At 40.5% G+C, this 25,681-nt stretch overlaps 1 protein-coding gene across 1 annotated transcript in view; it reads left to right on the top strand.

The window, feature by feature from the left end:
* Positions 1–25,681, top strand: part of ANO2 (anoctamin 2) — a 536,951-nt gene that overhangs the window by 140,024 nt on the left and 371,246 nt on the right. The window contains exons 4-6 of the mRNA XM_036759072.1: positions 842–993; positions 12,312–12,366; positions 17,639–17,690. Coding sequence (XP_036614967.1) covers positions 842–993; positions 12,312–12,366; positions 17,639–17,690 — 259 coding nt within the window. The remainder of the gene's footprint in view (positions 1–841; positions 994–12,311; positions 12,367–17,638; positions 17,691–25,681) is intronic.

Raw genomic sequence — 25,681 nt, 5'->3', positions numbered from 1 at the left:
CTCCTCTTTCCCCCTTCCTGAGAAGGCAAACGACTTGATATATGTTATACATGTGCACTCATGCAAAATGTATTTCCATATTAGCCATGTTGTGAAAGAAACACAGACCAAAGAAAGAAAGAAAACTAAAAAAAAAAGAAAGAAAGTAAAAATAAGTGTGCTATACTCCATCTGTTCTTTCTCTGCAGGGAGGTAGCATTTTTCATCATAAATCCTTTGGAATCATTTTAGATCATTGCTGAGAAGTCATTCACAGTTGATCATCATACAATGTTGCTGTTACTGTGTACAATGTTCTCCTGGTTCTGTTCACTTTACTTTGCATCAGTTCATGTTAGTCTTTCTAGGTTTTTCTGAAAACATCCTACTCTTCATTAGAGCACAATAGTATTCCATCACAATCATATACCATGACTTGTTCAGCCATTCCCCAATTTCTAATTCTTTGACACCACTAAAACAGCTGCTATGAATATTTTTGTACATATAGGTCCTTTTCCTTTTTTTTAAATCTCTTTGTGATACAGATCTAGCAGTGATATTGCTGGGTCAAAGGGCATGCACAGTTTTATAGCCCTTTGGGCATAGTTCCAAATTGCTCTCCAGAATGGTTGGATTAGTTCACAACTCCACCAACAGTGCATTAGTGTCCCAAACCAAAGTCTCTTTAAAAAGGCACTTGATAGAAGGAAGAGTCAGCACATGTGTCCTTTTAGAAAACATCTTCTTTCCATTTCCTCCCCCAGGGTATCAGCCATGGTATCCTGTGCAGGAGAAAGGATTCATTTCTCTCTATCTTTTGTTTGCTTCCTTTTTATCCCTATGGTTTTGTCTCCTCTAGATGTACGAGATCAAATCAAAAAACACCATTGCAAAGAAATTCAACGATATTTTGCAGAAGATGGCTTCCCCCTTACAGCCCCACGTACCAGAACACAACAACAACAAGATGAAAAACCTCTCCTACCCCTTCTCCAGGGAGAAAATGTATCTGTGAGTACTTGGTTTGATGTCACATGTGACATAGAATTAAAAAAAAAAAGATGGCTGTGCCAGGGGAGGTTTAGGGTAGCATGTTAATGATAGTTGACATTTATATAGCATTTTACATTTCTAAAACATTAACAGTGGAAAGAAATTAGATGTCATCTACTCAGGGATGCTCAGTAAAATGCAAGTTCCTTGTGAATTGTTTTTTTTTTAATTCATTGTATTTGTATCCCCAACACCTAGCACATAAAAGGCACTTTAAAAAATGTTTGTGGGTGGTTGACCACAGATTTAGAGCTGCTATGTTGTTCAGAGTCCATCTAGTCCAATTCTCTTGTTTTATAGTTGAGGAAACTGAGGCCAGAAAAAGTATTGCATAGGTGTTAAGTGGCAGAGTAGGAATTTGAACTCAGGTCTCTAATTTCAAATTCAGGGCTCTCTCTGCCATAGTACTATGTTTCATGATTTCATTTGGTCCTCTGAGATTGGTACTAGAGATATCATTAGCCTCATTTATAATTTATATTCTATATTATTTATATAAGTTATTCATATTTATAAATATATTATTTATATAGTAAAGATTTACTCTTTTGTAGTGGTTGGTGGTCTAGGGAGTTAGCTTTTAATTATTTTGAGGATACTAAGGAGAAAGGAGATGGAAAATCCATGTAATTACCTGCCTAAAACAGGAAGCCCTGTTGAGATTTTGGATTCTGAGGATTATAGCCAAACCTGGAGAGAAATGTGTGTGTGTGTGTGTGTGTGTGTGTGTGTGTGCATTTGGGTATGTGCATGTATGTGTACGTGTCCCTGTATGTGTACATATATGCATGTGTGCATGCATGTTTATGGAGTATGTTTGTTAGGGGGAGGAGAGTCGAGTCCCCCCAGTCTGCTCTGCCTACTTAGATATTCTTCTATTCCCGGCTTCTTATCTCTGAGCTCTTTGACCTGTGGGGAGCCTGTAGAAAGATAGCAAAGAAGAGTCTTGAAGTAGCAGTGAGCATTCTGGAGAGACTATAAAAGGGAAACACTTGTTGATGTTTGGAATTGGAATGGGAATAATATTCCAATGGAGTCTATGGCCCAATAGCCTGGGAAGAAAGCACAAAGAACTCAGGATAGAGAGATGTTTGGAACCCAAAGGAGGAAGGAAAGCAAGCACACAAAGGGTTGTTTTTTTGTTTGTTTGTTTGTTTTTGGAGGGGGGAAGGCAGGGCAATTAGGATTAAGTGACGTGGCCAAGGTCACACAGCTAGTAAGTGTGTCAAGTGTCTGAGGCCGGATTTGAACTCAGGTCCTCCTGACTCCAGGGTTGGTGCTCTATTCACTGAGCCACCTAACTGTCCCACAAAGGCTTGTTTTTAGGGAACCCTGAACACTAAAGAGTTCCAGACAAGGTGATTCGTAGAATACCTTCCAGACCTAAAATTCTAGTTCGGAGGCTTAGAAGGACATAATAATCCTGCCTTTTTCCAGTTAGCGTTAAACTCTGGACTCACATACACTGGATCTGATCTTGGGGGTGGACCCCCAAACAACATATTTGGCTTATGATTATCCATCTTGAATTTCATCTCAGTTATCTCCAAACATAACTCACGTACACTTCATGTCTGTGTTCCCACAAGTGTAAGTAACACATCCCTAACTCTCATACATGCAGTCAAGGGAACAAATACATGTCGGGTAGAAGATGTCTTTTATTTCACCCCTTATAATATGGAGCCTATATATGAATGCAGGAAACATATAAAGAAGGCCTTCTTATAATTCATATGCAATAAATTCTTCTCCCTCTGTAATGGGTCCTATTTTTCCACCAGGCTCCAGAGTCCCTTTAATTCATTGCTGCCGATTCCCCTCAGAAGAGGCATTGAAATTTGGAATTGCCAGCCGGGTAACTCCCTGCAATTCTGATGAATCTCTAGCTCTCCCATAAAGTCCTAACACAACCTCTTTGAGACTTGTAGTGCTACCTTGTAGTTTGGACTCCCCTCAGCCTCCAATGGCAACCATATTTTGCACTATCCAAATAACTCAATGTAATGATAGTAGGTGCCTAGGTCAATTATTTAGTCAGTAAGCATTTATTGATGTTTATTGTGTACTGAGCACTGAGCTGAGCACTGGAGTTACAAAGAAAGGGAAAACCACTGTCCTTTCTCTTCAAAAAACTCACGTTCTAATGGGGGGGATGACCTGTCAATAATTAGTTTCATACAGGATATAGATACAGCATCTGTATTTGTTAGGCGGAAGAGAGTTAAGTTCCCTCAATTCTTTGTCTACCTCCCCATTCTTCTAGTTCTCAGCCTCAGAGGGAGGGAGGATGTTAGCAGCAGCGGAAACCAGGAAAGGTCCTCTGCAGAAGGGGGATTTGAGCTGAGTCTTTGAAAGGAGCCAGTGAAGCTAAGAAATAGAGTAGAGGAGGAGAGTGTTCCCGGCAAGAGAGGCAACCAGGGAAAAGCCTGGAGTTGGGAAATGGAGGGTTGTGTTTGAGGAACAGCAAACAGTCCAGTGAACTGGCCTGTGCAAAGAGTGTAACATAGAAGAATAAAGAGTCAAAAGGCATAAAGGGGCCATTTTGGGAAAGGATTTAGATGCCGGAGGACTTTATATTTGATTTTGGAGCTAATAGGAAGCCATTGGAGTTCATCGAATTGGGGGAGAAGGAAGGGAGATGACATGATAAGACCTGATATTTAAGAAAATCATTTTGGCAGCTGAGTAGAAGATGGATTGGATTGGGGGAGAAACTTGAGGCCAGGCAAACAACTAGAATCTATTGCAATCATCCAAGTGAGATGTGATGTGGCTGTTTGAGAGGAGAGGAGGGAACATAAACAAGAGATGTCATAAAAGCAGAAATGATAAGATTTAGCAACAGGTCATATGCATAGGATGAGTATGAGGGACAAGTTAAAGAAGAGACTGGGGTTTTGAACCTGGGCAACTTGGAGGAAGGGTGAGAGGGAAGTTGGGAAGATGGGAAGGTTTGAGGAGAAAGACAATGAGTTCTGTTTTGGACATGCTGAGTTTGAGAAGCCTAACCACTTTGAGATGCCCAAAGGCAGTTACTGGTTATGGGGGAATAATGCTCAGGAGAGACTCAGATTGGGCATATAGATGTAGAAAGCATCTCCATAGACATGGTAATTGAACCCATGGGAATGGATGAGTTCACCAAATGTAACTGTATAGAAGGAGAAAGAAGAGGGCCCAGCACATAGTTTTGGGGACACCCATGATTAGAAGAATCAAGACGGATGAAGATTCAGGAAAGGAGACTGAGAAGCAGTCAGACAGGTGGGAAAGAACCCAGAGAGTCTTATGTAAAAGTCTTATGAAAACCTGGAGAGGAGAGAGGTTTCAGGAGGAGGTGGTGATTAGCAGTTTCAAGAAGGATGAGGATTGAGAACAGACCGTTAAATCCAGCAATTAAGAGATCACTGGTAACTTTGGACAAGGCATGAAATCAGAAGCCAGATTGTGGAGTGTCTGTCCCTGGCTCTCCAATTGCATCTTTACATGACTGCATCATTACATCTTTTCTACTACTGCTCCAGATTTGGGGTTCCTTTCAGTGCAAGATCTACTCTTACATCTTTTGAAGGTCAGATTGCTGAACTCTCACATTCGGTTTTCTTGAACGGCAACACTAAAGACTAGCTCTGCTCAATAAATCTCCCTTTGGTGGCAGGAGGCTAAGATTATGGGAACAGATCCCTAGGAAATCAAGACTTCTTTTGCTTTATAGAGGAGGTTTGGGTTCAAGAATATTATTCATGGATTTTCCTTTTAGGCAGTTTTGGCCATGTGCTTCTGCAGGAACTCTTGCTAATGCATTGCTGCTGTTTCTGGCTAGGAAAGCAATCTCTTTGGTCCCTTTGTCTCTAATCTGAGCTAATAAAACTATGCGCAAGCAGTTCTGTGTGATTTTGCCCTAAATTGACCATCAGCTCTTAGGTAGCAAGGGATTGGGGGTGAGGTAGAGAAATCTCACGTGCACAGATGCTAGAAGAAAGGCACCAAGAGGAAAGACAAAAAACCCCTGTTTGTCATCTGTCTTTGAAAGACCAGCTCAAGAGAGTGAATCAATCCTCTGGTAAGATTCTATCATTCTAAGAAGTCCCAACTGACCAAATCATCTTCCAGTTCATCACTGTTACTGAAATTTGAACAGGGATTGATTTTTGTCCCCTTAACAATGACTAATAGACATGTCCATGCTCCATAGGGAGAGGTATAGATGATTAAACATTCCAAACAAGGCTAACTTCTCCATAAACTAATGAAATTTGTCAGGAAGCTCCCCATTCATCATTATCTTTCTATTCCCCCATCCCCAGAATAGTAGAGTATTAAGAGCTACAGAAGTTATCTAATCAGTTACCAGATCTTATGGATTCTACCTCCACAATATATCTTGTATCCATCTTCTCTCCACTCACACAGCTATCCCCCTGATTCAGGTTGTCATCATCCTTTACCTGGACTGCTACAACAACCTCTTGACTGTTCTTCCTGCCCGCCTCCACTCTTTCCCCTCTTGTGTCTACTCCTTTCCCCTGCTCCCATGCCCAATACAGCTGCCAAAACAAAATTCCTAAGCTCTAAATTTGACCATGTCATTCTCCTTGCTCAGGAATCTCTTGCCTCAAGGATTAAATAAAAAAATTTTTTTGGCTTTTAAAATCCTTCACAATCTGTCTCCAGGCTACCTTTCCCTGCTTAGGGTACATCTTCATCCACTTTATGTTTCAACCAAAATGGCATTCTTGCTGTTCATTGTACATAATTTTCCATCGTAGGCCATTCACCATGCCTGGAATGCTCTCCCTCTTTACTTTTGTCTCATGGAATCCCTGGTTTCTTTCAAGGTTCATCACCAATGTCAACTCTAATAGTATGCCTATCCCAATGCCCCACCCACCACTTGCTAACACTCTTCCCTCCCAGAAACTTCTTTGTATTTTCTACACCCATATTACTTTTCTCTTTCAAAATTAATTTATTTTATGTTCAGTTCAGGGAACAAAACAAGCATTTCCATAACACAGTACAATAAAAAAGATGATTGAGCATGAAACTGTAGATCTACCATGTATAACTTGCTATTCCCTCCAAATATACAACAAAGTTATCATGTAGATTTCTTTTTTTTCTTCCTTCCCTCTCCCCATCCTAGAGATGGCTGCCATTAGACACAATGGGTGTATATATGTATGTATGTATGTGTATATATATATATATGTATATATGTAGAATTATTCTATACATACTTCTATTTACCAGTTCTTTCTCTGCATAAAGATGGCATCTCTTTTCATATGTCCTTTATTTTTAATTTGTGCATTTATAATATTCAAAATGACTTAGTTGATAAAAGTTATCCTTAAAACAATAGTGCTATCAATGTGTACAGTGTTCTTTTGATTCTGGTCACCTTGTTCTTCATCATTTCATACAAGTCTTTCCATACCTTTCTAAGACCAATGAGATCATCATTTCTTATAGCACTTATTTTATATATATATATATATATATATATATATATATATATATATATAAACATATATTTCTTATAGTATTTCATCACAACCATAAACTACAACTTGTTTGGCCATTCCTCAGTTGATGAGAATCCCTACAATTTCTAGTTCCTTGCCACTGCAAAGAGAGCTGCTATAAATATCCCATTCACATTCAAAGTTATAATTAGTATTTGCGAATTTCCCTCCATCTTATTTTTACTCACTATTTTCTTTCTCAGTCTCTCCTTTTACCCTATCAGTGTTACCTCATCTTCTCCCCCCACCCTCCCACCCCCAACTTCAGCCACTCTTCTGAGAGTCTTCCCCATTCCCTCTTCCAACTCCCATGTTATTTTTCCCAGATTTCTTTTTGTCTTTGTATCTGTAGGACTTAGCACGGCATATGACACATAGTAAATACATGCTTATTGAATGAATAAATTAATCTTGGTCCAGCTCCATGTCTTTCATATAAAGATGCTTCTGTTTTACATCTTAAAACCTCTCCTGGCTCTCTGGATTTCCTCATTTCAACAATTAGAGAATTGGATGAGACACTCTCTTAGGTCCCTTGAAGTTCTAAAGTTCTATGCTTCTATACTATCTTATCCCCTCGAGACATAATTTTACCCCTAGGATGCCTTAGAAATCTGGCAGACTTTTGAATAAGATGAAGTTTGTGATTCCTCCTTTAGTTTCCCTTCTTATTGCTCTATCCATTCTCAGTAACTGACCCTCTCTGTCCAGGCTGCCAGCCTTTTTTCCACCATCTTTTATCGAAACTTAATCTCAATACCCTCATTCACACAATCTTAAATCAATGATACCAGGTTAGTGGTTACCCAGGTTACCCTCCTGGTGTCTTAAATAAATAAATAGACATATAGGGAATTTATCTAGTGCTTACTAGATGCCAGTCACTCTGAGAAGCACTGGGAATATAAACATAAACAAGACAGTCCCTGCCCTCAAGGAGTTCACATGTTAATGGGGAAAACAATACCTAAAGGGGAGCTGGAAAGCAGTTAGGGAGAAAGGGTACAGGGGCCCATTGGCATGGGGACAATGGCTGGTATCCTTCCAAAAATGGTGTCCCGGGGGAGGGAGTCACCAGCTAGCAGAGGTGGTCTCCCAGGTAGAGATTTTTTCAGGGTGGCAATGTGAAAGTTAAGGGAGAAAAAGGACAATTTTAGTGTAGGTGTGAGTCTTTGCATTTAATGGAAACCAGAGCCTGAAGCTAATAGGATGATGCTCTTGCTCAAAGATTTTAGTTATCAGCCAAATGGTGGAGGTGGAATTCCTTTGAAGAAGGTTTATTTTGAGATGGTGGAGCAAGGAGGGCCTAAATCCTACCACTCTGGCCTATGTAAAGCATATACTGTTGATGAGCTTTCACTTGCCCACAGGCAAGATTTCCTCCTACTGAGCTGTTATTCGGAAGGTTTGCCTGAGGCTCCTCTTTAATTCAGACCGAATATTCTTCTAGTGTGGGTAGCCCTTGTTCATTAGTCTTTAAAGAGGGAATGAAATTCCCCAAGGCCTGCCAAAGTAGGGGTATCCCCATCTGATCTTCTCTGAAATTTGAAATGTTTGGACCTCTTAGGCATCCTGTGTTTCTGTTCAGAGTGTAGGCATCTATCGGATTTAGCAGTTGAGGTCATTAGTTACCTCAGTGGCTGCAGGCTTAATTAAGGGGTGTCGTTGGAAGCCAGATTGAGAAAAGAGCAGGAGATGAAGAGAAATTACTGAACTCTAATGGTAGGAGTTTGCTCAGCTAGGAATTTCCTATACTAATGAAATCATAGATTCAGTCTACTGTCTTTTCTATTTTTTTTTAAAGTACAGAGACTTTTAAAAATTCTTTTTTCTAGTTCCAAATCCTCTCTCCTCCGCCCTCTCCCTTCTATTCAGAAGTCAAGAAAAACAAAACTTATTACAAACATCATAGTCATACAAATAAAATTTCCACATTAGCCATATTAAAAAAAAGACAGAAGGAGAAAAAATGTTTCAGTCTACACTCTGAGTCCATTTTTTTTTTCATATTGATACCTTTGATTTCTTCCTCTGAAAATGCCTTGTTCTTTTCCAAAGTACGAATCGTAGGATTCTCAAAGCCATGTGCTATTGTTGTACTGAGCTATGGAGTAGGGTGGGATCTTATGTTGGAGAAATGACTCCCAATTTATTAATCACCACCATCATCCTCACATATCAAATTGAAGGAGACCTGACACAGTGGGAGTATCATAATGAATGTTCATGAGGTCAGAAGAGAGGTACCCTGTACTTTTTATGGTCCCATTCCTTTGTTGCTTAGGGACTGATATTTTCCTGCTTATGATACCAGAGGTGGGAAACTTACATGAGTAACCTATCACTCTTCTCTATAAAATGACAGGCCCCTATTGGCATTGCTAAGTAGCCCTGATGCATAGGGTAGGTGCCTTAATACTGAACTTGCAAGAGTATGAGGGCTTGATGTAACCTATGGGTGTGAAGTCTAGGGGGTTGCCTCTTACAGCAAATTGACCTCCCTTCTCCTCCTGTAGCCTTCTTAGCATTTACACAGTCCAGACTCTGCAACCCTTTATGAATTACTACTATGTGACTCTGGACAGGTGACTTCATTGACCTCCCTAGTTCAGTCTCTAAAATAAAGAGTTTAGACTAGGTGACCAGTCCTAAATCCTGTGATTTCATAAGGGACAGAAAGTCTTTCATCGTATTTTTGCCCCAGACTCAACTTCCAGGATACAGATCTTGGGTTGTACTTAAATGTACTCTTTTCTCCAAAAACTCTGGCCAAATGTCTGCCCTGGATTACTCCCACGGTCTACCTCCCCGACTCCTACTGAGGAGCTGCTGAATGGAACTGGAGGAAGTCTCACATCTATGCTGACTGTGTACATTACAAATTCATGTTACCAAACTTCACCTGGGCCCTCACCTGGGCTCAGTGTCTTGCACATAGTAGGCACTTAATAAATGCTTGTTCTCTCCCCTCCTTTATTCCTCCCTAATTAATTCCTTATGTTACTCCCCACAGAAGCCATTAAGACCTTCTCTTCTATCCCCAAGCTCTCAGACACTTTCTCTCCTCTCTCTCAGCTGAGGACCTTGCCTTTTGTTAAAAAAAACAGAGGTCATTTGATATGAACTCTCTTAACCCATTCTCTTTATCTTAAAAACCCTTGAAATCATTTTCCATTCTCTGTCTCTTTCCTTTAATCCCTGGCAAAGAGATGGACCTTCTCCTTGCCAACCTCTCTACATGTTCACTTGATCCCAGAGGCGGGATTCAGCCAGTTCGCACCAGTTCAGCCAAACCGATACCTAATTTTATGTTGAGTTCAGCTAACCGGTTTTTAAAATGGCACTTGTAATCAGGGTTCTCTCTAAGATGGGCACAAATTTACATTCCTTACTCTTTATTTTTCGAGTTTGGTATCCAATGCTGTGTTCATTTATTTCATACTTACAAAAAGAGTCACCCGCCCCTCGTCCCTTCCCAGAAAAATGGTCTCTTTTACAAACATTTAAAAATTAAAAACCAAATGAGGACAGGTTAATTTTGGTACAATTACCAAGCAACGTAGCTGTTTATGAAATAAATGAACACAGCATTGGATACAAAATTAAAAAAAAAACATTCATTAGGACAGAGAACCCGTTGTTAGAGTCGTGATGTCACCCGTAGGACATCACAACTCTAATTATGACAGCTATGTTGCTCAGTAATTGTACCAAAATTAACCTGTCCTCATTTGGTTTTTTAATTTTTAAATGTTTGTAAAAGAGACCGTTTTTCTGGGAAGGGACGAGGGGAGGACGATTCTTTTTGTAAGTATGAAATAAATGAACACAATATTGGATACAAAAGTAAAACAAACAAACAAACAAACCAGTCATTAGGGCAGAGAACCGGTTCTTAATTTGTTTGAACCCCACCACTACGTGATTCCCCTCCCTTCCAATCTTCTCCAGTAAATTGCAGCTTCGCCGAGTTCCCCTTGCTTTGTAATCTTCATTATATCCATCAATGAGTTTCTTCCTTACTGTCTGCAAGTATACTCAAGTCTCCTCCATCCTTAAAAAACCTTGGCTGGATCCTATTCTTCCCTCAAGTTACCATCTTCCATTTCTCCTCCCTTTCTCAGGCACATTCCTTGAAAAAAGGAACGACACATACTTGCTGTTTCCATTTCCTCACTCTCATTCCTCAGCCTTTTGGGATCCGGCTTCTGACCTCATCACTCAACTGAAAGGGCTCTTTCCAAAGTTCCCAATGATCTCTCGGTTGCTAAATCTGATGGTCTTTTCTCAGTCCTAATATGTTTAGACTCTGTTGCTGCATTTGACCTAGTTGACTCCCTTCTTCCTCGAATATTCTCTCTGGGCTTTCATGACACTCCGTTCCCCTCATTCACACTCCACTTACCTGACTACTTCTTATCTGACCACCTCTTAGTCTCTTTTGCTTGCTCATCATACTCATTGAAGGCATTGTCTTGGTCCCTCTTCCTTTTCTCTCTACTATCATTCTTAGAAATGCCATCAGCTCTAATTTAACTATCTATGCACATCACTCCTAGATCTATCTCTTTCTCTGTGCCTCCCTCCTTCCTCTTCCCCCCTCTCTGTCTCATCCCTTCACATCACCAAATGCCTGTTGGATATTTCAATTATCCATTCCGATGGAGACATCTTGAACTCAACATAGTTAAAATTGAACTTATTATTTTTCCCTCCCCAGACCCTCCCTTCTTCCAAACTTCCCTATTTCTGTCAAAGGCACCCCCATTGTTCCAGTGTCCTAGGTTAATAGCTTTGACATTATTCTAAACTCCTCCCTCTCTTTAATACCATATATCCAATCATTTGCCAAAATTTGCCTTTTCTACCTTAACAATGTCTCTTGCATCTGACCCCTTTTCTCCTCCTAATTGGTCTCCCTGCCTCCAGCCTCTTCCTATTCCAGTCCTTCTTACACAGTAATGCCAATGTAATTTTCCTTAAGCAGAAACTCTCTTTCTCAATCAACTCCAGTGGCTTCCTGTGGCCTTCAGAATAAAATATAAATTCCTCTAGCAACTTTTAAAGTCTTACCCAACCAGGCTCTAATCTATTTTTTTCTGGGCTTATTGTACATGACTCCCCTCCCTGTATTCTATAAGACAGCCAAACTAACCTTCTTTATATTCCTTACACCTGACAATCTATCTCCCATCTTTATACCCACTTTGGGGGATGCAAGGTGATCCACCATACCTAGAACAAACTCCTTCCTTATCTGTGCCTCATAGAGAGTCCCACTTTCAAGATGCTGCTCAGACATCCCTTTCTACATGAAACTTTTCCTGATCACCCCAAATGCTAGTGCCCAAACTACCTTGTATTTAATTACTTTGTATATATTCATATTCATTTACATTTATACTGGTTATATTTTACATGTACTTTTCTTTCTCTCATTAGAATGTAAGCTCATTGCAAGACGGGATTATTTTTTTTCTTTGTTCTTGCACTTTGTACCTGTATCCCCAGGTCTAGGACAGTGCCTGATGTATAGTAGGTGCTTAATACATACTTGTTAATCAACTGATATTATCATGGAAGAGATTACTGATGGGTTGTAGGTAGGCCTAGATGGTCTCTGAAGGTCCTTCCAACCCTGAGTTTGTGTGATTCTGCCTGACCATTGCCCAGCTATAGCATACATGTTGTGACAGTATGTGGTCCACGGAAGAAGTTCATAATTACTTTTCTTGGTGTCTGCAGGTACAACATCCAGGACAGGGACACCTTCTTTGACAATGCCACCAGGAGTCGAATTGTAAGTAAGCAGGTGGGGCTGGCAAGTGGATGGGGTTGGGAGCGAGGCAGGGAAGAGTGCCTGACTTGGTTCTACCTGCTGACTCTGACACTATTTGCTTAGAGGTTGCCAAGCAACAGTGAGGCAAATCCCAATGGCAAAGGAGATGGCAAACAAACCACCCTATGCTTGATAGTTTGGGAGGTGATCCCTTGACATACTGTTCCCAAAGGTCATTCTGATAATCCCGGAATGCTAGGATATTAGATGGTTCCATAGTTGGTCAGCCACCTTGGGGTAAGTCTAGGTCCACCCTCTATTTTGTTCATGTGGAACTTGTGGCCCAGAGGCTTGAAGTAATGTGGCTAAGGTCACATTATATATTAGCAGTAACTGCTAGGACAAGAACCCAGGTCTCCTATCTCTCCATATAGTACTATTAATAAAAACTTTATTAATAGCTTTTGCTTTTACATCACTTACATTTCCTAATGTATCCCTCCCTAACATCTCCCAGAGGTTATCATTTTGTTTTGGAGGTGGGGAAGGCAGGGCAATTGGGGTTAAGTGGCTTGCCCAAGGTCACACAGCAAGTAAGTGTCAAGTGTCTGAGGACAGATTTGAACTCAGGTTCTCCTGACTCCAGGGCTGGTGCTTTACTCACTGTGCCACCTAGCTGCCCTGAGTTTATCATTTATAAGAAAGCATTAAAAAAAGTTCATCAAAACTAACTAACACATTAGGAAAAGTCTGGCATAGGTAGTTGGTCCTCCTCCTCTGCAAGGAAGGTGGGAAGATACCCGCCATATGTCTTCTTTGGGGCCAAGATTGGGTTTTATACTCTTGTAGCACTCCATTTCAATTGCTTTGTTATTCATCCCATCTACATTGTTGTAGTCATCGGGTATATTTTTTCCTAGTTCTGCTTAGATCACTTGGTGTCAGTTCACCTTCCTTCCCACACTTCCTGTATTCATCCTATGTATAATTTCTTATAGCATAGAAATATTCCATTACATTTCTGCATTATGATTTGTTTAGCCATTCTCCAATCAATGACCATTTCCCCTTAACCTCTGCCTCCCTTTTGCCTCCTCTCCAAGGAGTTCTCAGCCATTCATATAATGAAAAGCCCCGGAAAGAAATATTTACCAAACATCAAGAGCCAGCCTACTTTATAGAAAGCCTAATTGTGTGGCTCTTGGCTTTGGCCAAAACCCTTGTAGACCTTGTATGAGCAGCTACTTTCTTTTCAGGTTCCATGGTTCCTTAGCAAGTTTGAGTCTGTTAATGGAATCTCCCTTTGCTCTGTGCTGTTGGTTAGACAAATATTTGTTAACACGGTTCCCTTCAAGGGACACAACTTTAACTGACTTAATAGAGATATAGTGTTTTATTTACTGACTCCTTTGTTTTCATTTATTGCAACAATTCATTTTTCCAAAGGGGGCAAAAGGATAAAGGAACCCTAGGCGTAGCAGGGAATTGCCCAACACTACTGAGTGGAAGTGAGAAATTTATTTCCTTTGAACACTTGGAAAGGAACTAATGTTGTAATGACTGAAATTTGGGCACCTGAAAGACATTCCTGTTGGTTAAGCAACACTTAACTGAGGTTGACTGAGGACAGCAATAGATATCCCTTTTTGGAGATCCTAAGATTTAGATAGGGAAAACATTCACCAAGCGCTTTGTGCCAGGCACTGTACTAAGCGCTGAGACTAAAAATACAAGCAAGATGGTCTCTGCCTTCAAGGAGCTTAAAATCTGGTGGAGAAAGTTAGCACATAAATGGGACTTGGAAATCGGAAAGTAGAAGAGGGGTATTCCCCCTTGTTATGGCATGAAGATAATGAGGAAATGCTGTTGATCCCAGCAAGATGAAGCCAGAACTAGCCTAGAAAAATTTCAGGTGGTTCTAGGGGCAGAGTCTAGTTTTCCATTGGGGAAGAGATAGAGAAGATGGTCCCAGTGGAGACAGCAAGGTAAGAAAACAAGGTGGAAGAAGCTTGAAGGTCATCTATCTGTTCTAGTGTCCTTGTTTCGCAGATGAGGAATCTAAGGCAAAAGAGGCTTATTCAAGGTCATAAAGGTCATTTAAAGTCATAGGAAAGAACTAGGTTTTTACCTGCCTTCAGCAGGACAAATTTCAGGTATGCCTGGAGGCAAGACAATGAAAAGGATGACTCCCTCAGTTTTTTTCCATTTAGAAGTCTTATAATGGCTTGAGATGTGTTAATGCTGAGAATATTCTTAGAATTCACCTAGGACATGCAGCTAGGTGACACAGTGGATAGAGTGTTGGGCCTGGAGTCAGGAGGACTCATCTTCCTGAGTTGAAACCTGGCCTCAGACACTTACCCTAGGTAAGTATGTGACCCTAGGTAAGTCACTTAACCCTGTTTGCCTCAGTTTCCTTCTCTGTAAAATGAGCTGGAGGAGCAAATGGTTCATTGGAGAAGAATCAGGGGTCGGGGAGCCCAAAGTGGACAGCGAGGGCAAGTGAGTTCTAATTCTGGCTTTGCCCTTGATGAGTAACTGATGACTTATTCTGTATGCATGTAGATAATGCTCCCCTCAGCCAGGTGGCACAGTGGATAGAGGACAGGGCATGGTGTGAGGAAGATCTGAATTCAAATCCAACCTCAGACACTAGCCGTGTAACTCTGGGCAAGTCAGTTAAGCCTGTTTGCCTCAGTTTTCCCATCTGTAAAAGGAGCTGGATAGCAAACCACTCCAGTATACCTGCCAAGAAAACCCCAAATGGGGTCACAGAGAGTCGGACATAGCTGAAAATGACTGAACAAGAACAGCAAGGGCACACTGATTTTGTCAGAAAGAAACCAACCCGTTTTATAGGTATTTCCTTTTTGTTGCTGTGACAGGATGCATATACATTTCTACTCCCTTGGTCTGGTGTCATTGCAAGCGACTTAAATCTCTCCGCAGTTTGAGTTCCATGAATGTCTCCTGGGGTGAGGGGGTTGGTGGTAGTTATAGGGTGTTAGGAGGATTAACTGATAATTGCAAAAATGTTCGTAAAATAATAAAATGCCACATAAATACTGTTCCTAATTATTATCACTGCTTAATTACTGCCTCGTATTGCAAGCAGAATTAGAGGCTGCTGGATCTAGTGCTACTGGAAGTGATTTGTGCGCCCCTCCCCCTAACTCTGGGGCGACATTGGAGTGACAAGGTTCTGCTCATTCAACAGCCCTGCTCCCACAGCTCCGACTTGCCCCTACCATGGGGCACTGACTCTTCAGCACAGTGCTGGGATCCGCCCCTGCCCCAGCTGTCTGCCTTTTGGCCCAAATAGCAAGACAGATACACTTGTACCCCTAGTACCCTTTGCTTTGTAGGAGTCAAAATGAGCCAGATGTTTATCCCACAGCAAATTTTCAGTGCAATTTAGAGTAGCCTGGCAAAGAGGCATAAACATTCATCTTCAGAACCCACCAGTCAGTCAACTGTGTTTGCATCATTTCCTCCCAAATACAACCTTTGGGAGGAGGGAAGGAAATAAGCCTTTATATAGCACTTACTATGTGTCAGTCACTGTTAACTCATTTGGACATCACAACAACCCTGGTAGGTAGACGATGTTATTACCTCCATCTTACAGATGAAGAAACCGAGGCAGGTAGGGGTTAAGTGCCTTGTTCAGAGTCACACAGTCTGTGTCCGAGGCTGGATTTGAACTTGGGTCTTTCTGACTCCAGGCCCAGCACTCTGTACACTATGGCACTACCTACCTGCTTCTCTCTGAGTCATCTGCTTCCTTTAATTCTCTTCATCAGCCTGAAAGAAGGAAATAACAGATTTATACTGAATAACCAGCATACTCTCCTCCTCCTCCTCCATTTGTTTCAGTCTTATGTGACTCTCTTTAGCCCCCATTTGGGGTTTTCTTGGCAGATGCTGGAGTGGTTTGCCATTTCCTTCTCTAGCTCATTTTACAGATTAGGAAACCGAGGCAATAAGGATTAAGTGACTTGCCCACAGTCACACAGCTAGGAAGTGTCTGAGGTCAGATTTGAACTCAGGAAGATGAGTCTTCCTGACTCCAGGTCCCATCCTCCATCCATTGCAGCACCTAGCTGCATACCCTAGTTGAATTCTAAGTAGAGGACTCTAAAATCCCCCCTCCCTCTTACCTATGACACAGATTTTCGTGAAAGTCTTAAAAAGGTAGAATTTTAGGCCTGCCCAACTTCTCTCAGGAGGCAGCGTGGCTCAGTTGAAAGTATCTTAGATTTAGAGTCTGATGACATGGGTTCAAATCCCAGCTCTGTCACTGTGTGCCCTGTGGTCATTTCCTTGCCTCTTTTTGAACATCAGTTTCCATATCTGTGAAACAAGGTGGTTGGACCAGATGGCCTTCTAGGTGTTCTCTTCCAGCTCTAGAACTATGATCCTATTACCTCATAGTCCCTACTAAATCATAAGCTCCCTCAAGTTAGAGCCCATGTCCAAAGCTAAATTTGCTATCTCCTTCAGGCCTCTAGTTACTATTTTGAATTTTTTATCCCTGACACGTGGATTTCAAGGCATCCTACTTATTAGGTTCCTACTATGTTCTCGACCCGCTCTCAGGTGCTATGAGGGATACACAAGGAATATCAGTCATGCTCCCTGCCCTCAAGGAGTTTTCTGTCTAACTGGGAAAGCAGGATTAACAGATGGAAACCATCAGAAAGCAATAACAAGTCGCAATACATATGAGTGCTGAGTTGTGCCAGTATCCACAGGCATGAGTGGTGGAAAGGGCAGCTCTCTGATGAAATTTTCTTTCATTAAGTTCCAACATCCTACTCAAAGACCTCTGTCTCACTTCTCAGAGATGGGCCATCACTTTAGCTCCTTTTGGATCTTTACAGGAGTTGACTGTGTTTTCTGGCTTTGGGGAATTGGAAGAAGTTTGTACAAGGTTACCATCATAATCCCAGAGAGTGGTGTGAATAATGAAAAACAGTATATGGGTGACAGTGTGTTGTATTTTACATATTTGTTTCCAGGTGGGGTGAAGTGGGGGGAGGGGGGAATGTGTGGGGGAGCTAAATTCTTTGTGCTCTCCAAGGACTCAAGTTTGATTGGGTTTAGCGTTCCGTACATGAGTTCAACATATGCTTGGCTTTTTCCCTAGCTCGCTCAAAATGCATACATATTCTTCTTCCCTGTCTCTTCACCAGGCCCCTTTCCCTCGATGCAGAGTGTATGTTGTTCAGATCTGTATGTTGCTCAGGGACACGATAACTGGTCTCATGGCTTTCCTGTCTTCCTTCTTTAGGTGCATGAAATCTTGAAACGTACATCCTGTTCTCGAGCCAACAACATGATGGGTGAGTACTACTTGCTTACTGTCACTTGGACGAGAGTGCTGATGGAGCCGCCAAGGTGGCCAAATACTGTTCTTTCAACAACTCAGTTGGTGGGGAAAAAAAAAACACCAACAAAAACAAACAACCCCTCCTGTGCCCCCCTCAACCCACACACAAACACAGATGGGTGCTTCAGTATGGGCTGAGAAAGCACAGGCTTTTCCTAAAAAGACCAGCTGTCATACCATCCCTGCAGGGGTCCCTGCTCCCCTGGCCCTTGTCCCTCCCTCAAATCCTCATCCTAGTACAATTGCTTTTTCTTCTCTCTTTATTTACCTCCACCCCTCACCTATGTGCTCACCCTTGCTGTCAGTAACTTTGAAGTCTATTAAACAACCATCTGTTTTCCAACAGCATTATGTAGGTGATAAGAAACATTTTAGACAGATACAGTTCTGGGCCTCTGGTTGCTTGCAGTCTGATATTATACCAACCCTCATGCTGATAGACAGAGCAGGCACGATAGCAGAATAGGAATGTGCGTATGTGAATTAAATAATCTTAAGAGCTTGGAGAAGGAAATGGCGAACCTCTCCAGTATCCTTGCCAAGATAACCCCAAATGGGGTCTTGAAGAGTCAGACATGACTGAAACAGCGGAACAACAACGTCAAGGAATGGTAGAAAGCTTAGGGGTCTGCTGTTTCAAGTGTGATGTGCTGGGGTACAGGGGAAAGAACCTTGGATTTTGAGCCAGAGGACCTGAGTTTGAATCCCACATCTTCCACTTTCTATATATGAATCTAGGCAAATCACTTAATCTCTGGCTGTCAGTTTTCTCCTCTGTAAAATGAGTGGGTTGGACTAGATTCTATCCAGTCCAACGAGCATTCATTGAGTGCCTACAATGTGGAAGACACTGTGCTCCGTGCTGAGGAACACACCTACTAGGAGGATCAGTAAAGGTATGTAATTTGAGCCTTGAAGGAAGTTAGATGATTTTGAATGTTCCTTCAACCTTAAAAATCCTGTCGAGTTCTCATTCCATTTAAGAATTTATTCTAGGGGCAGCTAGGTGGCACAGTGAGTAGAGCCCTGGTCCTGGAGGACCTGAGTTCAAATTTTGCCTCAGACACTTGACACACTTACTAGCTGTGTGACCTTGTGCAAATCACTTAACCTCAATTGCCCTGCCTTCCCCCCTCCCCCATAAAAAATAATTTTACTCTATTGCTTAAGCATTGGGATTTGAAGGTAAAAAAGATCAGTTCTCTTTCCACTGTGCTTTACTGCCTCTTGCTTGCCTATGGATTAAAAAATAAATGAAGAATGTCTTTTCAAATTTAATTGCCTCATTCCCTGGATTTATATTTGGATTAAGTGTTTTCCCATAATATTTCCTGATATACATGTAGAAGTAGGAAGCTCACTAGCTTGTAATAAAGCCCACCCCCCCCCTTTTTTAGAAATGTAGAACATTTTTGCTTATATTAAGTCAAGCCCATTGGTCCTGGTCTAGCCCTCTAGAATAATACAGGACCAGTCCTATTTTTACATGACAACCCTTCAAAATTGCAGAAAAGTATTATATTATTTTGTACTGTTTTTTTTTCCACACTTACAAGGCATTGCTATGATGTAAACAAGGCTGGCCATAAGTTGAAGTATCTGGTGGACAGGAATTTAATGATGTTGGATTGATTTTTGTATGGCACTCAGACTGACTGTGTGCATAAGGGTATTTTAAGGCTGTGGAATTTTGATCCATTAATTCCGAGGATGGTTTTTAGGAATAGAATAAAAATGGCAGATAAGAAAAATCTATAACCTGGGAGCATTGTGTGGTTGTTGCTCAAGCTCCTATGGCCCCTGATGGACTCTAGGCAGTTAGATCAGGGACTGTTTGCTCAGAGATGTTTTTCCTCAAATTCGATTCATTTATTCATTCATTTATTCATGAAATAAATATTTGAGTGACTAATTTTTAAAAGTCACTGTACTAAGTGGTAGGTTTACAATGATTGATAAGACTTAGGTCCTGCTGTCATGCAGTTTAAAATCCAATAATGGGATACACGAGTGACTATAATACAAAAAGAACAGGATAAGTCAAATCAAGGTAAAGTGATTTAGAAATTTGAGGAGAGAGAAGTCATCTTAGAGGCGGAGGGAGTAGGAGTAAGGGACAGTTACATGGAGGAGGTGACATCAGATTTAGACCGAGAAGCCAGGGAAGGACTCGGACCCATAATGAAGTAAAAGTTCTAGACTTGATAACCTGGGTGACATTTTGATTTCTCTGGGCCTCAGTTTCTTCATCTATAAAGTAGCAACAATAATTATCAACCTTTTCTACCTCAGTATCATTATGAGTGCTTTGTCAAGCTCAGAGTGATACATAAACTATGAACTCGTATTGTCATTAGATGGAGGCAGGGCAGAGGGAATCCGTTCTGGTATAAGCAAATGCATGGAGATGGGAGTGAGAATCATGAAAATAAATAATGTTGAATGGTTCAAGAAAAGACTAAATGAGTAGGTGGGCCCTGGATTATAGAGAACCTAGAATTCTAGTTCCCATGAAGTCCCAGAGGAGTACCTTGGTGACAGCAAATGCTGGGGTTCTTTGCTGCTAAGGTTTCTTTTCAGGAATTCCACACTACTCAAGTAATGTAAATGGAACAATGTTCCCTTGATTTGAATTAGAATTTTTGAAGTGCTTTTCCATTAATTTCTGGGAGACTCTGGAAAGGATTAAAAATAATTGGTTTCATGAAATTACTGACTCATAGACCTTAGAAATAATTAAGTCCAATACCTCATTTTACGGATGATGAAAATGAGGTCCAAAGAAAGAAGGGTCCTTTTTTAGGGTTGCATAGCTAGCACCTCCATTGATAGAATTCAAATTCAGCTCTTCTTCCTCCCAGGTACAGTGCTCTTTCCACTACATATGGTTTCTAAGCTTTAAGAAAGATTTGGCTTTTAGGGATTATGACTTCCTTGACTGAAGGGTTGCTTAGTATGAATAGCAGCATGACGTGGCTGTCAGAAAAAAACAAAAACAAAAACTAATGTGATTTTAGTCTGTGATAACTGAAATATGATATCCAGAACAAGGGTGTGCAGTCTGTGGGGTGGGCAGTCCTGTGGTTGTGCTGATCTGCTAGGATGTTTCTGATTGTTATGGCACTGCTCTAATACAGAAGCCCAACCAGTCATTGCAGCAAGGTAGGGTTGATATTACCCAGTGACCTGGTTTTTGGTTCTGAAAATATAGTCATGTGTTTATAAACTAACAATTAAGTGCAAAGGAACACCCATTTAAGAGGGTGAGTCAATCCTATTATATCAGGGGAAACTCTTTTTTTTAATGAGAATAATCATTAACTCCCATTTTATCTATTACACAATGGTGTTTCCCCTGCCACTCTTTGGCTGGTCTGGACCTTCCTTTCATCACTACCTTCATTCAGGTTTGTGTGGATATCTGCTACAGGGGCATGAAAAAGGGTGAGAGAACATTAGGCAACAGACCTTTTAATTCTTCTGGTCCAGCCCTGCTTCCTTCAGGATGAAAAGGCAAAACTCCTTTTTAAGACTTCCAGAAGAGAAAAGTTCCAAAGAGCAAATGGTCTCGTTGAAGGATCACTAGACTAGGAATCTGACTACTAGACTTGGGTTTGCCATGGACCAATCAAGTGACCTTGGGCAAGTCATTTCCCCAAAATCTGGAACTGTTTAAATAAAATGAGGGGTTTGTATTAGATGACATCCAAGGGTTTTTTCAGCTCAATTGTGGTTCTAAGAAATTTGTCCTACTTGGTCTTTATTGTCATTTTTACATTTTTAGGATGATGGAGGAAAAAGGATTGTGGGAATAGTAACCTTCCCTAGAAACTCTGCTCGGAGTCATGCCAGTTTGGAGACTTGCTAGTCTTCTTTGTAGAGTTATCTCTTTTTGGAGGAGGGATCCCTTCATTAGGCAATATAGCAAATAATCCAGACAATGAAACCTTAGGTAGTTTAATTTCTAAACCAGGATGACTTCTAGTGGCTGTGTGCATTTATATGGCAGTTTCCATGTTTGTTTTACATCTTGTTCTAGAATTTCATGAAATATCAGAACTAAAAGGAGTCACTTCAGAATTCACTGTTTTCTACCCTAAACTATATGGCAGGCTGGTAAAAGAGCTCCATTTTGTTTTCCCATCAACTTCTCTAATCTCCATAACATCATCAGAGTGTTTCTCAGTGGCTCAGGATATGGGGCCATGATCTAGGGAGAAGAAAAGAGCAAGGCATCGAACAGGAGAAGGGGAGGTCCAGTTTTAAGTTTATAGGGCTTTACAAAGTAAGAACCTTTGGTAGTAAAAGTTTTGTGGGCTGAAAGAAATTTCAGCACAGTGCATGAATGCTAGTCTATGGCCTAGTGGTTGAGAAGCATTGTTCTGTTCCAGGGCTTACCAATGGCATGAATCCCCTTTCTTTAGAGCTTGTTGTGGACTTAGAAAATGAATCACTTTATCACCTCTCCTTGAGAATATTCAGTTGAATATACTCCTTCTATACTGCCATCATTTCAAAGTATTTACTCTATTAATGCCTTCCTCCTTGTCTCTGAAAGTAATAGATTGCATAAAGGCATAAATACATTAAATTTATTTATGACTTTTGAAGGGGCAGCTAGATGGGTGGATAGAGAGCTGGACCTGGAATCAAGAATTCAAATCTGGCCTCCAACACTTCCTAGCTGCGTGACCTTGGGCAAGTCATTTAGCTCTGTTGCCTCCATTTCTTCATCTGTAAAAAATGAACTGAAGAAGGAAATGGCAAACCACTTCAGTATCTTTGCCAAGAAAACCCCAAATGGGGTCACAAAGAGTCAGAGATGACTGAAAATGACTAAACAGCAACAACAATGTAATATAGCAGAACTCTGGGTCTTTAAAGCTTTAGAATATGAGCACCTTAAGAGTATGACAGTCTCACATTGCTATTTGGAGTTGAAGTGCTTTGCACATCATATGTCTTTAGAAATGCTTTTTTCATCCATCCATCCATTCATTCATTCATACATTCATGCATTCAATCTGTGTATTATTGCACTACTCCTATACCTGCTCACTGTATTCTCCCTTCTTCTTGTCTATGCTTCCCTATTTTTTTAAGTGTCCCTCCTTGGAGAACTTTGTCCACCAGTTAAAGTCCTTGACTTTTGATGTTATCATGTGATCCATATCACATCCTTTGGAGAAATACAATCCAGAAAATGTTTCCTCATAATTAAAGTTTTCTCAGCCTCAAGCATCATGGGACATGTTTTCATAGGGTCAGTTATGAATCCACTATGAAAGAATGGAGGAAGGGCTTCAAGGTTAAAAACAAAGGAGGAAAAGATTTGGAAGAAGTCTAATGGTGTCCTCATCTTTGTCATGTAGCTAAGGAAGAGAAGAAGCAGTGCTGAACATCTGGAATAGATTGGGAAACTGTTGGGAAACTCTTGAGACTTGGAAACAGCTCTGACACTCCAAGAAATGATGGTATGGGTCTACAGGATGCATCAAAAGAGAGAGGTCCTCTAGGAAAGATGAGTGAAAGAAGAGATGAATAGTCTTGTTTAATAACTTTTTGCTAAGATAGCTAATTGTAGACATGACCCTAATTACAGAGTCCTTCTGTATTGCTGAGGCCTAGATCTGTGATGTGATAGAGAACATTATAAGACTTTTAAGTAACAAATACTATTTCCAACTTCTGGTATTCCTGTGTCAGGGAATGATACTACAAGAAGGAATCTACGGAAAAACATTTCTAGAGGGAATGGAATACTGGACAAAAAAGTGGAGAATTGGGGTGGTTTAAAAAAAACTATTTTTGATGGTTACCCATTGAAATTAAGTTGTTAAGAAAAGATATGCAGATTTGTTAAGAAAATATCTGAGAATAGGATAAGGATTTTCAGACCATGACTTAAAATGTGGGAATATTGGCTAGGAACAGAGAGCATCTAACAAGGACTAGAAAAATATATTTACCTAGAGTCTTGAAAATCTGATCCAAAGGGCCTGAAACTGAGAGGGAGAAAACTGCCTTGTGTGTATTGACCAAGGTAGGTAGGTACCAAAGAGCACAGCAGATGCAATAAAGGAAGAATAGCAGTATTTATGCTCAGTAATTTAAAGGACACAAAATTCAATCAAGAAGCTAGTAATAAAACCCATGACTTTTATATGAAAGCCTAGAAAATATGAATAATAAGCATAGCAATGTTTCTAGTGGAAGTGTACAAATTTGAACTTATAGATATTACATAGACTTTGTGGAATGGAACTCAAGAGAATAAGGCACAAAGTTGGTAGGAGGATGAGAGGTGATGGTAGCATTGTGTATTATGAACATATGCTGTGAAATTCAAATTTATTTCCTGGGAGCATAGGGGTAGAGAGGGAAAGCATAGAGCATTTCAGTGAATATCAGTGGAGAGATAAACAGAGGCTGTATTGCCATTGGAGTATATTGAAAGTACTCTATAATTCACCTGGACAGAAAGGGAAAATAGACAAAGAGTTGGGGAAATAGACAAACATAGTTGATTAGAAGCAAGAGGTCCATAGAGACCTCCAAGTGGGGCTCTCCTCACTGCTAAAATGCAGCATTTGGAAAATTTTGGGTTTGCTTTAGTGATAACTTCATCTTTCAAAAACTAGAAGAAGCAAAGAAGGGAGCTTCTGTTCTTGTCCTGGTTCCTACCAATTAGGAGGTTTGGTTGGTGAAGTGAACATGGTGGGTTTCTGGAGGGTAAAGTGATCACTTTGTGTTAGATTTCAGGATGAATAATGAAAGGAAAGTTGAACAAAGGCTGATAGGCACATTAGAGTTTGAAAGAGCAGATTTCAAAAAAGTTTAAGGAAAAACTAGGAGCCTGAGGCCTAAACATCTACAAGGAAGTCTGAGAAAGAGATAGGAGACTTTTATGAACAAAATCTTGAAAGTGCAAATGGAAATATTTCCAGTGAACAAGAAAAGTGATGCTTTATAAAGAAGACAATGCGGATATACAAGAAATAAACAAACTAGCTTTGATTTTTAAGGTACGTATATGATTGATGAGGAAATAATGGGAAAAACTCAAACCCTTTTACTATCCCCCCGCCAAAAAAGTGATTGAGAAGCCATCAGTAATTAACAATCAATATGCCCATGTTCTCAACATGATCTAGACAAACATTGATATTATCCTAGGTGAACATTTGGGAAAGGAATAGGTAGGCTTTTTACAAATGATTTTGAGAGAAAACCACATCTTTATAGTCACATGACAAAAGGTACATAGAATAAAAGATACTGATGTGTTTATTGAGTGTTAATTTAAAAAATACGTTTAACTTAGTAGAGCAAAATGCTGACTTAAAGAACATTTCTCAACAAAAAAAAATCACGTATATATTAAGATCATGCCAGTTTAACTTTTGTGTTCATTGAACCCCTGACACAACAGACCTACATACGCTTGGATTACTTACTAACTTGGTCTGCCTCTTGTTTCTTTCCAAGTTTTCCATAAGTAATATTAGAATTTCGCTTGTGTTTCTCTGCCAAAGAAGGCTCTTACCTCTACTTATCTCTACTACTGTCTCTATTATGCATACTCAGGCTAACAAGACATCAACTATATGATAGATTTTATTTGGCCCCATAGAAAATGAAGAACGATATCACAGATCTCTCAATAGTCATGAAAACTCTCCTCTCCTTTCGTGATGATTTTAAGTAGCTTTACTTAAAGACTGTGGACTGTGTCTTCACTCAGAAACTATACAATCCGCATGACTCACAGTATCAGAAAAGGTAGAGGTTCATGTTTCTGTTTGGTACATGGGAAGAATGAACATCCCTCTCCTTTGGGACTAAAAAAGGTTGTGGTCAAGGACTTCTTTCTAGGTCTGAATGAAATTGGGTGACTCTGTCTTCTCTCCCACCTTCTTTTATTGAGTTTCTGAATCCCTTTTC

Source organism: Trichosurus vulpecula, chromosome 5, assembly GCF_011100635.1.
Source record: "Trichosurus vulpecula isolate mTriVul1 chromosome 5, mTriVul1.pri, whole genome shotgun sequence".
Lineage (NCBI taxonomy): Eukaryota > Metazoa > Chordata > Mammalia > Diprotodontia > Phalangeridae > Trichosurus > Trichosurus vulpecula.
This window is presented reverse-complemented; position numbering and strand designations above follow the sequence as displayed.